At 40.7% G+C, this 16292-nt stretch overlaps 2 protein-coding genes and 1 long non-coding RNA gene across 4 annotated transcripts; 2 read left to right on the top strand and 1 right to left on the bottom strand.

The window, feature by feature from the left end:
• Positions 1-510: 510 nt before the first annotated feature.
• LOC307025185 lies at positions 511-4859 on the top strand. 2 transcript variants are annotated; one of them, XR_013804104.1, is made up of 3 exons: positions 511-705; positions 2223-2380; positions 4359-4859. It is a non-coding gene; the product is annotated as an uncharacterized lncRNA (long non-coding RNA). The 2 variants fall into 2 exon arrangements; XR_013804105.1 differs by having other exon boundaries at positions 2591-4859.
• Positions 4860-6127: 1268 nt separating this feature from the next.
• Positions 6128-7996, bottom strand: fam43a (family with sequence similarity 43 member A). The gene has a single exon (XM_079644462.1). It carries the CDS (start codon positions 7799-7801, stop codon positions 6761-6763), a length of 1041 nt encoding a protein of 346 aa, XP_079500588.1. The 5' UTR covers positions 7802-7996; the 3' UTR covers positions 6128-6760.
• Positions 7997-9012: 1016 nt separating this feature from the next.
• lsg1 (large 60S subunit nuclear export GTPase 1) lies at positions 9013-16259 on the top strand. Its single transcript, XM_079657770.1, has 14 exons — positions 9013-9252; positions 9985-10111; positions 11368-11488; positions 11579-11665; positions 11862-11948; positions 12037-12097; positions 12379-12555; positions 12847-13218; positions 13441-13542; positions 13636-13783; positions 14383-14502; positions 14727-14806; positions 15340-15513; positions 15614-16259. Exons 1-14 carry the CDS (start codon positions 9154-9156, stop codon positions 15791-15793), a joined length of 1935 nt encoding a protein of 644 aa, XP_079513896.1. The 5' UTR covers positions 9013-9153; the 3' UTR covers positions 15794-16259.
• The last annotated feature ends 33 nt before the right edge of the window (positions 16260-16292 follow it).

Genomic DNA, 16292 nt, shown 5'->3' with positions numbered 1-16292 from the left:
AGAACCATGTGCATCCTATGGGACATGACTATGAACTTTGGTGTTGGACATTGCATCTGTTTCCTTTCTGTATTTGAAACAGGAAAATTGCACATGTGGATTTCACCATGGTTTCCTCATATGTGGTAAGATCTGAAAAGTAGGCCACAGTATCTATTACATAAAGATGCTTAAAACCTGCTTCCACTTTGCCCACTGACGAATAGTTGCAAAGGGAAGCAAGTGTTTTGGGGGCATAGACGTCCCCTCAACTCTCCCCCTATACAAAACATGCTGATGGGTATCACAAAAACAAAAAAAGCCTCCTAAACCCTTACAGAATGAGGTTCCTCTTTCTGGATTCTTCATTCTCTTCAAAAAAGAAAGTCTATCTGAGTGTCACACCTTGATTTTCTCTCTCTCCTATCTGTTATTATTCCATTTCCTCCCCGTGTGCGGAAAGACCGAAATAACCCTGCTGAAATCTATGGCCCTCCAGGGGCAGAGCTTTTGTGTCCGAGCAAGTGGAAAACAAGAGCCGCGGTGGCTGAATGGGACACTGCGATATCTCCAGTTTCAAGGCCTCATGGGGCTTTGCCCATAGACACAGACATGGCTCATTACATGAGCAGACTGTATGGACGCCGACTGAGAAGTGTCTTGTGTGTAAATTGGACTTTTGTCTGGAGCTGAATGATGACTGAGTGCACAGTGATGAGATATTCTGTGAGTACCTGCAACTGTGTATGTGGTCAACTGAGGAAGGCAAGTTTATGATGCTAACTTCGGCGAAACTAACATCAAGTTTAATAATACTTTTGATAATCTGGCTTCTTCCCATTAACTACATCTCTAGGAATAAACACCAACACCAACATGGTACTACAAGTCTGGTGATGGTTTCTATACCGGGAAGCAAGAAAATGAGCATGACCAGTTGCTCGTCCATCCCAGTTTACATGTTACCTGTTAGACGTTTTTATCCAAAGTGACTTACATACTCAGTACTGTGGGCAATCCCCACAGGAGCAATTTGGGGTGAAGTGACTTGCTCAGGGACACAACGACATGCTGACTGCAGTGGGACTCGAACTTGCTATCCTCTGATTTGAAGATCAGCGCACTAACCCACTGCGCCACACGCCTCCACAGAAACAGAGGCACTGTAGCCACACTAAGTTAAAATGTCAATCATGTGCGTCTTTTGGTTGTGTAGTTTTCATAATATGTAACTACAATTGTATGTAATGTAACCATCCTATGCTTCAAAAGTTTAACAGCAAACTCCCACTTTCTTGACCTAAAATGTTATCGTTTAAATCGACTAAAAACATATGTATAAGTCATAAATAATATTGTCTTTTAGGGTGATCTTACAACATTTGTCCAAGGACTATGGATAACAAAATAGCCCCTTGGCTAACTCTGCTGCATTTACACCGTCCCTGCAAAATAACATAAGAAAGACAGAAAGGAAGAACGAAAACATGATGAACAAGTATTTGTCTCTTGCCAATAATACTTCTACTGTAGATTTTTTTTTCTTCAAAAATGAGAAGGATGGTGGAATGGAATGTACTTTTCCTCGCTATACTTAGATTTTTGGCCAAACATCTACAAAACAAGTGACATCTCATAGTTCTAAGCTGTTTAATGCTAAAAATACAATGTTAACACGCTAACAGGAGTGTTAACCAAGTTTGTTAGCATGGTACAAACCATTTGCAAAACATCAGTTAATTGGAATTACCATGTGAGCATTTTAGCATGCTCATGTTCAAATCTAGCTAAAAGCAACTCTGTGCCTTTATACAGACTCACAGAGCTTCCAGCATGGCCGTAACTCCTTGTCTCCACATTCCTTGTTTTCTTCCAAGTTGTCCATCTTAGATTATATAACCCAACTGCATAAAATCACTGACATCTATCTGAATTTTCAGACACAGTCCTTTTTGATGGGTGCAGTTTCTCAATAATTAATTAAAGCATGTCTTTTTTGCTAAGTCGATCCTGCACTTCAGTCAGAGCAGCACCTTAAAGGACGCGGCACGTAGAATGAAAACAGTTGGGCATGAAAGTGACTTCTACATACACACAGAGTGGACTTGCATGCAAAGACACACACATTTATGCAGCTCCCGGGGGACAGCTGTCAGATGCAAACTAATGAGAGCTGAGGATGGCACCGTAATGGATTTCTTTCTGTCCCTCACTGTCTGTCTCTGTCTTTCTCACATTCGCAGCGACCTGGTACAGTCGTGAGTGGACTCTGACACTGACATCATCTGACACTGCCTGCCTGCGAAGCACGAATCAAAACGCACCATCCTCCAAGAGAAAAAGGCCAACAAAGTTCACCACAACTATAAAATAAGGTCTGCAGCACTTCTAATTCTATGGTGTGAGTAAAATGACCCTCAGTGGTTGTTGCTGTATTTGAGTTGGGTGTTAATTACACCTTCATGCTACAAATAGTAGTGTCGCCTCCAGCTCCTCCTCACCTGCGTCAAGTATTGAGTTACTGTTTACGTAAAGCATCTAATTACCATCTGAGGGCAAGCTGGGACATGTTGCTACTATTCCTGGAGATTTGTTTTTTATGTTTCCACAGACAAGAGAAGGTCTCCATCCTTCCATGCTCTGATTCATCCTCTCACTTCGCCGTGCTGCTGGTGTAATCAGATCCGGGCACACTAACTAATGCTCTGCTGCTTTCCCAGCCCTCCTCATGCATTATAGACGAACAGATTTTCTGCCGTGGCTGGCTGGCGCTGGTGATGGTGTGGTACATCGATGGCCTGCAGCTGCGTTCAACCATCACATCATTAAACAACTCTTCTCTTTTGCATGGGTGTCAGACAGCACAAAGACTGCCAGATTACTTTTCTCCTTGGGTTAATTCATTGATCTTTATTCGTTATTTGGTTGTACTGTCCTCTTCTTTCAATATCCATTTGTCCTGTATATATTTCCATTTGTCCTGTATATAAGCCCCATCCTTCCCTTCCTGGAAATATTGCGGATGTCAGGCTGGCCTGGTCGACATTACACGTAATTTGCTGTTGCTGTTTGTTGCAAAGGAGAATGTATGCGTATCTGTACGAGTATAGTGCAAGTTGTGTTACTTGTGTGAATACAGTTACACATTTTAATTCATTTATTTCAAATTGTACAACTTCTAAATGTCAAAGATTTGCAGGGATTTGGACTGTGGAACACTTCATCTTTGTCATTATTTTATGATTTGTAATTATTTGTTATACCTAATGAACAATTAATCAGGGTATTACGCAGGAAATTAAGGATTTGTTGCAAGTTGGAAGTTGTAATGTCAACAATATAAGTCAATTTGCATGGTTTATATTTGTTGATACCTTCAACTCTTAAAGAATCTATATAAGTAGCCTCTTTACCTGTGACTCCAACGCGCCTAACAATAAGTTAAGAAAACACCTGAGGATTTGTTTGAGAGATAAGGAAAAGCAAAGGTTGACTTTACAAGAAAACCATATATATTTTCTCTCCTATCAGTCAGGAACTCTGCTCTCTCCCTTGGCAGATTGACACATCTTCGACAACCACTTGTTGTCAACAAACACTTTCAATCCTGTAATCATGGGAGTGGTCCGGCTGCACTTGTGGCCTACATTCAGGTATGCCGGGAAGATTGTCCAAGGCCATGATTGCTTTTGCAAATGTGGGACATGAGACACGTTGTGCAAAAATGTAGATCAGGTAGAAATATTGGACTACAAATTCATTAAGCAACTGTTAAAAGCAGTAATTGTAGAAAATGCCCAAATTGCTCTGTCTATACTTGCATGTGGTAAAAGTTCTGGGTTACCACTAATTACATTGAGCAGGACACTTGCTGATGATGTCATGTTTTCTTTGCATGAAAGGGCAACTCCTGTGAGGCTGCAGCTGCAGACAGGGCATCACACCACATGAGGAAGAGAAGCGTGGGTTCCTGCGCTATGTTGCTATTTAAACTCTCATGCAGGATAACCACGACCAGCCATGGATTAAGTGGGTGTGGGTGTGGGTGTGTGCGTGTGCGTGTGCGTGTGTGTGTGTTTGGTCTCTCGGAGGCACATCAATTCATAATGAGCTGCTGTGAAGCTTTTTATAGGACTGGCCGACCGCTGCCTGAAATACATTAACCTTCTGTCTCCTGATCTCATATTAAATCCATGGTGGGAGTAGTTTTTGTTTTCAGTGAATACCTCAACATGGCTGATGCGATTTTGTCCGCTGGTGAATCTCTGTCTGTGCAGATAACAATCCCCATATCCACCCACCTCCTCTGGGCAGCAGAGAACCTGTTTTCTGTCTCCTCATGTCTTATTCAGCCCTGTTATTGTGTTGCATCACTGCAGGTGGTGTACATGACAATCTGCCTGGCTCTGGCCTGGGGGAGCACCCGTGCATGCCGTGTGAAGCTGCAAACATTAGTCGACAGATCAATTAGTTGATGGAAAATAATCGTCAACAATATTGATAATCAATAAATCATTATTGTATTTTTTCACGCTGAAATGTCTCTGAAATGTTGATTTTCTTGCTTTCCTCTTTTTTTAAATAGAGTAAAAGAGTATTGGGGTGTTCTGCAGGCTGTTAAAACAAAACATTAAAAAACATTAGCTAGGACATTAAGGCACTAGGGGGGACATGTAAACTATTTCCTGACATTTTATTTCCCAAAGAATAATCGAGAATAGAATCAATAGTTGCAGCCCTAATGCAGCGGGCTTTCGGGGTGTGGCTCTGGCAGACAGATTCATACCTCCAAAGATTTATATACATTTTAAAATACACTAAATAAGTGTGGTGATACTGTTTCATATGTCATAAGTCTGGTAAGAACTGTGTGCAGTATGCGTAGGCCGGTTGTTATGTGAAGGGGAAGTGACAGTGGCAGGTCTTCTACTTTTAGAGCTGCAAGGGAAGTTGTGTCACTGCTGCAAAGTCACAACCCTCGCATGATGAGAGTTTATCTGCCTCTTTGCCACTGCAGTTATCAGATATTGCACCTGATACACTATCTTTAAATAGGAGGAAGTAACCTAATGTGTCACTTCCCTTCATTAACTTATATTTTGGTGAAGTAACAACACTATAATAAATAAATAAAATGTTGGTACATACATTTAAACCAGTTAGCAGGACGATATATGTGCTGAAATTATGTTCACATATTTATGGCTGTGAATATTACCATTTTTGACATCTTTATCCATACGTCAGAACTGTTTTATGGTACAACTCAACTCTATACATGTCTTCAAATGGTAGTAACTCACCCAAACATTTAATTTAGGCTTCAATGGTACTGTGTCAATACATAGGCCTATGCCACTATAATGAAATATAGTGTTTTGTCATTGTTTAACTGTTAAACTAATCATGGCAAAAAGATTGATGAATATAGGATATCCCAGTCTGCTCTCTAGTAACTCATGATTACTGTAAAGTCCTCTATTAGAAATGATTAGGTGTGTACTTCTTTCCAAATCATGAATTATCAAATTGTCCCTCAATCTTTCCTCCATAAACCTTGTTCTGATTCAATACATAGACCAAATGTACAAGAAATGTACTGGCTGGCTTTGGATAAATTCTACACATACAACATTACCTATGTGGATTAAACAGAACTTGTTTTTGCCCTTGAGAGATTCTCTGTCTCATGAAAGGAAGATAGACGTAATAGAAAAATAAATAAAACAGTCAGTATGTTGTTAAGGCATCTGGGGGTCAGCCGTCTTGTCATTAAAGGACCCATGTGATGCTCTAATAGCTTGCTTGTGGTGATGTCCTCCTGTGTGTCCTGGCTTCCCTGAGGGCCAGGAGGAATGAATGGGCCTTCAGTACCTTAATTGAATAACTTCAACAGCCTGTTCCCAGAAAACAATTTGGCAAAAAAGGACGCATTTTCAGCCAAGGCTATTTAATAAATAAATAATAATATGATGGTACCTGTAGTCCATACAGCTAAGAAATATCTCTCTGTGTTTCCTGCCTCCATGTTGCTTTTTTCACACTGCAAATCTGACCTGAATCTGAGCCTCTCAAGGGAAATCCCTACTCATATTGCGGGAGGGAAACAAATGCCTAAATGTTTTCCAACACAAATCTACACATAAAGTTCCACAGTTTCATATAATTTTATTTTTTATTGATAAGTCTATGAGGTTCACATAACAAACCACATTTTCCTTTCGAAAATAACATATTTATACTTGAAACATCGTACTTTACATCTCAATACATAAAGGTGTGTTTCTTTTGCACAGCAAAGATAAGACATTGATGTTTTAGGCAACATACCAACAAACATTAAGTACATGTAGTCAACATAATACTTCCACAACAGTGCAAAATAAAGTAAATTAACAGGCAGTAACAAGAGCGCCCTGACAGGAAAATTAAGGATGCCTGTTTAGACCCACTGAGAGTAAAGTTAGGTAAACAAGCTTGAGGATACACAAATCCTCTTAAATAAAAGAGATGGAATTAGTGCAGTGCGTCCTGGGCACACTTGGATTTGTGTCGTTTCCTCTCTCAAATGGGCATGCACTTGTTATTTGTCTTGTTCATAGGTTGACACAATATTAAGTATCGTTCAGTAGCCTTATTGTGTGTCAACGTGCTGTTATTGTCCCAGAGCTTTAGTCGTGTAGGAACCAGGTTGGACAAACCCTCTCCAAAACAAAGACAGGGAAAATGTTTCTTGTGGAGACATGGCTCATCATAGGAGACTCGCCCGGAAATATAACATTCAGGCGATTTCTTGCACCTTTACCTCCTCAAAGCCATTAGAGAGATGAGGGGGCTCCTGGTTGCTCTCTATGGAGGACTCGCTGCCCGTACTCTCTCCAGAGAGAAGTCTGGTTACTCTGAGGTCAGCTTTCAGAGTCTGCAGGTCGTTTCCTATGCTCATCTCCCCCAAGTCATTAATAATCTGAGTCAATTCCTGTTTACCGTTAGCAACACAATCATCGTCCGTGTCCAGAATGTCCTCACACTCAAAGTGCATCGCTTTCTCCTCCTCCTCCTCCCCGACTAAGTCCTCTGTGATAGAGCCCAGTTTGGGTGCGCTCCGGCTGCGCTCCACCGGGGGTTTGTAGTAGCACTGTCCGTTCAGCAGCTTCCTGATGGGGACCAACGGGATGGTTTGTTCCCCTATGAGTTGCTGCTGCTGGTGCCTGGCATCGTCCCTTCGCTTTAGTCTTTTGAACTCAGCCAGGGCCGTGGCCGAGGTCTGGTACAGCAGCAGCGCCATAGCCTTTGCCTTCTCCGGCTTGGACACCAGCACTGCGTGACAGCGCAGCATCACGGCCTTGTGCTTCATTTCGTGCCTGTAAACCCAGGCGAAAATCTTTGGTAGCCTCGGGTCTGCGACGCAGTATGTTATCCGGTGTAGCAAGTACAAGTGTCCCGGCCTCCTGGCCTTGTCGTCCACATGCACCATCCGGATGCCCTGCGAGCTGATGGTCAGCCTCATCTTGGTGCCGTTTTTGCCCATTTCGCTTTTGCCCCAGATCTTGCTCACGGCAACGTCCGTACAGCCGTCCCCTTTGGACTGGATGGTAGTGGCATTCCCCAGGTATAGCACTGTGTATGTCGGGTCCTCGCTGGTGATCTTCACCTTTTTCCTCTTTGACTTGAACATGCTGCCCACCCTGTTGAGCGCGCTCTCGGGGCAGGACTTGGCGAAGGAGGTGAGCGCAGAGTAGTTGAGGCTCACCGCATAGCCTTTCTGCTTGGACTGCTTGTCTTCCTCGATCAGGTCGAACTTATTCTTCTTCCAAGGCAGCATTGTATTGCTGTTTCCAGTCAACAGCAACAAAGTCTACTAAGAAAATAATAAACTTTGTATTAACAGCTAAATCCAAGAAGTGTTTGAGCTACTCTATGAGAATTGAACTCAAAGACATCGTACTTCATCTGTTCTGCCTCTAAAGAGCTCATGTCCAATTGTTGTGTCTCCCATCCTCTCTCTTCGCTATTTTGAAACCAGTCTGCTGATGAAGGGCGAGCTTTCAGGACTAGGCTATATACAGGGAGAAACCACTTCACGGAGACTGTAGGGGGGGCTGAACCAAATGATAATATGGTTGTGTTTATTGATACTACATTCCCCTTTGACCTTTTTTCAAAAATGACCGAAGCATACATTCGCTCAACTAGATAAAATATACTACTTATATATATTTTTCGTTAGGCTATCATTTTTTACATATTTTAGCATAACACGAGCCTATAACCAGATATTATTTTACAATGGGGAAACCTATATTTCGGCTATAAATATGCATAAAATAGGACAAATATACAAATTTTGTTTTACAAAATATCTCAAAAATGTCAATTAGAATACTATAGTGTTAATGGAAGAGTAAGCATTATACATATTTTAATTGTTTTAATTTGAACAAATTAAACACATTTTACCAATTATGTTTTCACTTATAATTGGTTTGCATTAGGGTTTTGTGCATACAATAATAAGGTAATTCAGAGGAAATAAAAACACAGGCAAAGTAATGCTAAAGTCACACAATAAACAAACGAAGAAGGTTATTGCCATCTTCTGGTTCGCATCAGAAATGCATCTGTTAATCTGTGATGATGGGAGATAATTAATGTGTTACTTTGATCAAAATTCACTTTTTATTTGTTGAATTCAATGTAGTTTCTTGATGTGGATTGCATTATATTTATTTTTATTTATTTGTAGCCTATTATTATCTCAAAACCATGCTCAAAACTGACCGCAGTTAAAAATGAGGAACGTATATCGGTACTGTCCCGTTTTCTTCAGGGCACCTTTAAGAGCTGGACAAAAAAACGGACTGTACCATATTCACGTCACTGTATATACTACCAATAAAGATAAAGGAGAGTTTTAATTCCAATTTTTGTATTGTTTATTTATCCAGATATTGTATGCAAATGCTTAAATAAAAAATATTAACAAATACCTCCTAGTATTTGAAGTCAGGGTATGAGGCCCAATTGGTTTATCCCACTTCCGGTTCTGACGACAACAACGTTATGCACATGGGGCACAGACAGTAGCTAGTCGGAGATAGCATTTTCCATCTTCCCGATATCTTAATTTACAGCTTTGTTTGTTATATATTATATTACAGAACATCAGAAGTTAGTATGGGTAAGAAGAAAGTAGGAGGAGCAGGAGCACTGGGTCGAACTCTGATAAAGGAAAGGTTGAATGCAGGCCGAGGAAAAAAGAGAGGCGACTCATGGGTACGTCAGGGCAAAAACGAATTTATATTACACATGCTTTATCAAATAATTTTGCATATGTTGCTGTTCTTGATATTTGATTAAGTTCATTGTCGGTGCTGTTTGAACTGCCACTCAAAATGTGTGTTTTGGGTGAGCTCTCAATAGATCTGACTAACATGGATAGTTGCTTGCGCCAAACTCCATTGAGAAAATATTATTTTATCGGTGCTATGAATATATTCAATGTAAAGTGCCACTATAAACAACCTTTCGTAATAAATATGCTCCTGTGAACAATTCGGCATGGAGATAAATTAGATTTAGGGAATTATATTCCCTAACCTTGTCTGTTTGCTTGTTACTGTGGCCACATGCATAGTGTGCTCATGCTGCTGCTGTTATAAACACTTTTGAAGCTGCTCTATTTTCTGATGTTGTTGTATGCTAGCTACTGTACTTGCCCGAAGCCTGTTTTCAGACTGCATTATTTTAATGTAATATCTTTCGTTACATGCGATTGTATGTAAGTATAGGGTCTGTTGGAAATGATTTGATGTGTGCCTGCTAAATTTTTAATGACTCGCTTGGTTAAATCAATGTTAAATAAAGTGAGCAAACAAAAAACATCCTAAGTAATGTTAGGGCAGAACACCATATACTTTTTTTTCTTAAGTACTCACTGTAATCCTTGACTAATGTAAGGTTTGTTATTAATGAAGCCCTTATTTGACCCTTTTTTCACCTTTGCAGATCCACACAAGTGAGCTGAATGATGGCTATGACTGGGGTCGGCTGAACCTGCAGTCGGTGACAGAACAGAGTTCAATGGATGATTTTCTGGCCACTGCAGAGTTGGCAGGAACGGAGTTTGTTGCAGGTTAGTAATAACTCACTAAATGTATGTGTTGTTCGGATGTGTGTTGTGGTCACAGACTGTCAATAATTTGTGCTCAATAAGCATTGCAAAGTACTTAGTACAATATATGCCATTGTATTATTTCGAGCTGCACCCAGATTAAATAGTTAATTAAATGCCCTCAAACCAAATGTACAGTTGTTTAAATGGACTTATTGCTCATGTCACTAATAGTCTTAGACTCCGTTTACACGAGGACGAAACGGGTTGTATCCGCACAGTTTCTCTTGCGTGTTGCCCTTTCGTTTACACGAGGCCATAACACAACGATAGAAACGGACCCCGCAAACGATAACGCGTCCCAAGGTGGATAGATCTGCAAACGGAAGGCTCTGGCGGGTCAAACGGCTCCGTGTAATCGCCTCTATACGATCATTTTAAGCGCTTTGAGCACCAGGAAAAGCGCTTTATAAATGTAATGTATTATTATTATTATTATTATTTTCTGATAACGACGAAATAGCCCCGTCTCCCTCTTCCCACGTCTCCCTCTTCCCACGTCTCCCTCTTCCCACGTCTCTTGCTGCTGCTGGGCTGTTAGAAGAGGGTGAGGAAAAGAGAGGCTCCGTTTATTATTCTTATATTATTATACAGAGTCGTTATCAATTTGTTTTAAAGCTCAATAAATAACAAAGAAGACCTCTGACCGTTTTTAAAAAAAAATTTGTACGGAAGATTTAAACTTTAACGGACATGTTGACCGGCGAAAAACGGAAACTCTGCCGCACGGTTCCCTCGTCCCTTGGAAGAGGCGGAGAGGTGGGTGTTTTTCATCTGCTGGTGGACTACCTGAGAGATTTACAGCAGGAGCACATGCCGTCCATCGCGAAGAATAAACAGAAGGGCAACCATGCCTTCCCTGCTTTTGGTGTATTTTGTGGCGCCACTTACAGGCCTGGCATATGTACTACAGCGTTTCCAGCGGTCTCGTGTGAACGGACACGTTAAATGAATCGAATGCGTGTGAACGGAATACTTTTTTGAAAACGCATACGGTGCGTAAACGCAAACATTCCTCTGTAGATGGGGGCCTAAGCCTCAGAGCTTCATTGATGAAATGTTTCTGGATTCAAGATTCATTGTCATGTTGATTCTCAATGAAGTTGGCATTGAGAGTGCTCATATTTATTTATTTTTGGCTTCACTGTCCCTGTGTTATCCACTGCTTATTTGTCTTATGATGCCATTGATGTTTATTTCTTGCTTTATTTTCCTAGAGAAACTCAACATCAAGTTTGTGCCAGTGGAAGCAAGAGCTGGCTTAATAACATCTGAGGAGAGAATTAGGCTGAAGCAGCTTCATGAAGAAAACAAGCATTTCCTCAGAATTCCTCGACGGTACGTAGAACATTCTTCTACATAATCTTTAGGGATACCTTTAGCTTTTGTCATAATAACATGTTGTGATATCTCTCTCCAAATTTAAAGCCCCCACTGGGATGAAGACACCAGTGCTGAAGTACTTCAACAAGCGGAGAAAGACAGCTTCTTGGAGTGGAGACGAAAGCTTGCACAGTGTGTAATATTCTGATAACTCTGTCACATTTGCTCTCACAATTATTGTTTTTTTATAAGCAGTAGTGTTGTGGTTTCATGTTTATTGTTTAAGAAATTGTGTACAAAAGCTGTCCATACAGCATGTGTTATATGTGGTTATATAACTATTTGATTATTAGATTGCCTAATCTAACGTCAAGTGTTTCCCCTAAAGTCTCGAAGAGGAGCAGAAGCTATTTCTCACCCCATTTGAGAGGAACCTGGAGTTCTGGAGACAACTGTGGAGAGTGATCGAGAGGAGGTAAAAAAACAAGAGCTGTGTACAACTGTTATCTTTATCCTGTCTTCAATGAGGAATTTGTTTCACTCGTTTAAAACTTCTCTTGCAGTGACGTCGTTGTTCAGATTGTTGATGGCAGAAACCCTTTGCTCTTCAGAAGTTCTGACCTGGTAAGTGACTCTTAACTGTGACTAAATATGTTTTTCAATGACAGTTGTCTCTGCTTTAAGATACACATTTTAAATACTGGGTGTCAGTTCTTTTATACTTCTCTTGAAGAGTTTGATTTATTTTTAAGCTGTTACCTTTCATGTTGATTTGTTGGTCTCTCTCTCTCTCTCTTAAATTTGTACAAATTGTCTACTCTAATAATTGAAATGAATTAAACAGACGGGAAATACTGTACAAAGGTGAACTAAACATAGACACTTTTCTGTTGTTGTGTTCCCAGGAGTTGTATGTAAAGGAAGTGTCAGAGCATAAGGTGAACATGGTGCTGGTGAATAAGGCCGACCTGCTGACCAGACAGCAGAGGCGAGCCTGGGCCACATACTTCCAGAAACAAGGGCTGAGGGCAGTGTTCTGGTCGGCCCTGGCTGAGAACGAGAGACTGGAGGCAGAGGAGAAGGTGAGGAGCTTTCAGAATATCTACCCTGCACGTCACCTGTTTATTTGAATGCATTCATTTACATTCATTGGGAGCAACTAATGGTGTAGATCCTTGTCTTGGGAAGCTCAATGTTATCAGTTTCTGTTATTTTGTCATCACTGTTCAAATATCTTTGGGATTTTGAGTGACACACAAAGCATTTAAGGGTTGCAGAGAAACTGTGATGGACACTTTAATTTAATCTAGAAAAAGTAATTTCAGCCTTAAACTCTGTATTAACCTGCTGTTAACATACAAAACTTGTCATAGGGCCTTGAAGTGGAGGCTCCAGAGATTGAAGAGATTGAAGAGAGTGACGAAGAGGAAGACGGGCCAGATAATGAAAACATTACCCAGAAAGGGGCAGCGGGAGAGGAGGAGATGAAGACAGCCGGTGAGGAGGAGGATGATGAGGTGGAAGAGAGTGGTTCAGATGAAGATCAGCGGGAAAAGATAACTGTACAGGCGGAGGACTGGAACACCTGCTCGGAAGATGAAGAAGAGGAAGACACTGCCGGTTCATCCAGTAAATCCGCCTTCCACAACTCAAGCCGCCTGCTGCGTAAGGACGAGCTGCTGGCTATGTTTAAGTCTGTTCACAACGGGACCAGGTGCAGAGAAGGAGAACTGACAGTGGGACTGGTGAGTGAAATGTTTCAGACGAATTACCCACAGTGGTGTGTGAAAAAGAAATGTTGGTCATGTCCCCGTAAGACCTCGAATCCTTTCAATTACAGGGGTCATTAATTCATATATAAATGGTTGATTCTGTGAAGGAATTATTCGTTTAACAAATGCTGTAATAAGTCACCCTGTGAGTTTTATGATTGATTCTATCATTGACTATATTTATGAATTCAACAGGTTGGATATCCGAATGTGGGAAAGAGCTCCACAATCAACACCATCTTCAGGAACAAGAAGGTTTCCGTCTCAGCGACTCCTGGACACACAAAGCACTTCCAGGTACAAGACTAATCTTTAAACCTATTCATATGAATTCAGTCATTCATTTACAGAAAGTCTAATGACGGTTGTTTTGCCTCTCTTGTCTGACAGACTCTGTTTGTGGAGCCGGGCCTGTGCCTCTGTGACTGCCCGGGTCTGACCCTGCCCTCCTTTGTTTCTACTAAAGCTGAGATGATCTGCTCTGGCATCCTGCCCATCGACCAGATGAGAGATCACGTCCCTGCAATTTCACATATATCCTTTTTGTGATAGTGGCGCCAGCACCTGCAGAATCCACTTGCAGCTTTTTCTTTGAGGAAACAACGTGTTGATGAGCATTACATGTGCTATATGTTGAGCTTATAACGTGCAATAACACATTCTCATGATGGGAATTGAGTTGGAAGAATTGTCTGCAGGAGCGTGAGAAGCAGTAATCTTCTTTCGCAGTAACTAAAGAAGTTAATTGGAAAATTGGTGTTTTAAAAAAAATGCTAGATGTAGTTATTGTCTGGAGTATGTAGTGTATTAAAGTAGGTAATGTTCTGACGACAAATACCTAGCGTACTTAGGGAGGGGTGAAATGTTCAAAATCTTCTATCATAATATAGCTAATTTTAAAACACTGATATCTATATAAATCCCAATATAGCACGTTTTTTGGCTATTTAATAAATAATCTACTACATGAAGTAACCTCATGGTGGAGCCTACTGTGTGAACGGTAATGTCTATTTACTGTGATGGAAACAAAAATTAAACAATATGTTGGTGTTTAAAATAATATACCTAGAATCTACAACATCATGAAGCTCACAGCGTGTCCAACTTTAAGTCCTTGACAGTTTTCTCACATATGTCAAGCAATCCCTCGGCATGTGTTGGAAGGAATCTACGGCTTCAACATCATCCGACCGCGAGAGGACGAAGACCCCGACCGGTGCCCCTCCTCTGAGGAGCTGCTCATGGCTTATGGATGTGAGGATATTCATTATGTTTTTATAGAGAATAAATAAACAACAGGCCAAGGCAGCGCTGTATGAAGATGATCTGTGACAGTCACCCATGTAATTCATCTTTTATATCAAATATTACAATTCATTTCATAGACTTGTGTAGTATTAGCCCACTATTGTTATTATAAACTCTGCAATTACATAAAAGCAGAATAATAATTATCATTATGTTTCCCTCTGTTGCAGACATGAGAGGCTTCATGACGGCGCATGGACAGCCTGATCAGTCCAGATCAGCCCGGTACATCCTGAAGGATTTTGTCAACGTAAGCTATTCTGTTGGTTGGTTTTTATCAACCTGTCCAAATCTGTAGATGGTCTTTTTAAAAGCAACGTGTAATGCCTAGAAGATAATAGTTCCAACATGAAACTGCTCACAACAATGTCTGATGATGATGTTGAGTTATTGGGTTGCTGTTGAGTTTTTTTAAATGTTTATTTTTGGCACTTTAAGCATCAAAAGCTTTCCATTTTCATTATGTTGAGAAGAAGGCGGATATCTTTATGCCTGATATCCCCAACACTCTACAACTCACCCAAAACAATCTCTATTATTAAGTAGCACTATGGGTAAGAGAAAAACATATTTTGGTTGGGGTGAACTTTCCCTTTTGATTTACTGTTTGCCACATACATGCTACACCCACCTGCAGCATCACCTATAATAATTGTGATACCACTGAAAGCTTCTGCTTTGTTGGGACCAGTTTGCTGCAGAATGGAGTAGCAGTCTTGTATTATTGACATTTTAAAATATGTGCATCCTGAATTTACCCTTTTTTCTAATGTTTTCCTCCAGGGAAAGCTTCGGTACTGCCATCCTCCTCCACACATTAATCCTGAAGACTTCCAGCCGCAGCACAGCGAGTTCCTGAAAACAGACGTAGACTTCAGTGAATTCTCCTCCACATCAACGAGCCACAACAAAGTCAGGAGGATTGAAAATGTGGTTGACAAAAACTTCTTCCATCAGGTAGAGCTCATAAACAGTCTTTGTGTTGGTAAGAAAATGCCTCCATATTGTGACGTGGAAAATAAATGTGAAACTAATGGTTATTGATCTCCATCTCCAGGCAAATGTGCGGGCGCTCTCTAAGGGGGTTCAGTCTGTAATGGGCTACAAGCCTGGCTGCGGACCTGTCCCTGCACCAAAACCTGGAAAAGAGGTGGTGGAGGGAAAACCCTGGAAAAAACACGGCAATAGGAACAAGAAGGAGAAAGTACGGCGTCTTAACAGGCATCTAGAGGCCTGACCACGATCTGAAATCAAAGCATTACAGGTCATTTAATTGGGAATGTAAAAACCCTTAACTGCAGTTCACATGATGTGATTCCAAAGGAATTAATGCTGAGCAGTATCTGACGGTAGATGAAGGCCCTTTAATTCTTATGTATGGAAATGTAAGACAGTATGTTAACTACTGAGATGCATAATCTGTTAAGAACATATTGGTGAAATGCATTCCATCATATGAACCAGTAGTTGTTCAACAGATCTCACCACAGTGTTTGGAAAGGGACTCAACATCACTGAAGTTGGGATTTTACAAGAGATTGAACCAGATTTTTGTATTAAGAAGACATTTCAGAAACACTCATCACAAAGTCTTTATTACCCAAGTAAATGATTGTATATCTGATCCTGCGTTTATCCATATACAGTTGTGATAAATGTAACTCAAATAGTAAACCAAATAAATCAAATTGTTCTTGTTTCAATTCTTTAATCATTTCCACAAGGTTATCTATTGA

This window comes from Notothenia rossii, assembly GCF_949606895.1.
Source record: "Notothenia rossii genome assembly, chromosome: 1".
In the NCBI taxonomy this organism is placed as follows: Eukaryota; Metazoa; Chordata; class Actinopteri; order Perciformes; family Nototheniidae; genus Notothenia; species Notothenia rossii.
The sequence above is the reverse complement of the archived record's forward strand: the minus strand, read 5'-3'. Positions and strand labels throughout refer to the sequence as shown.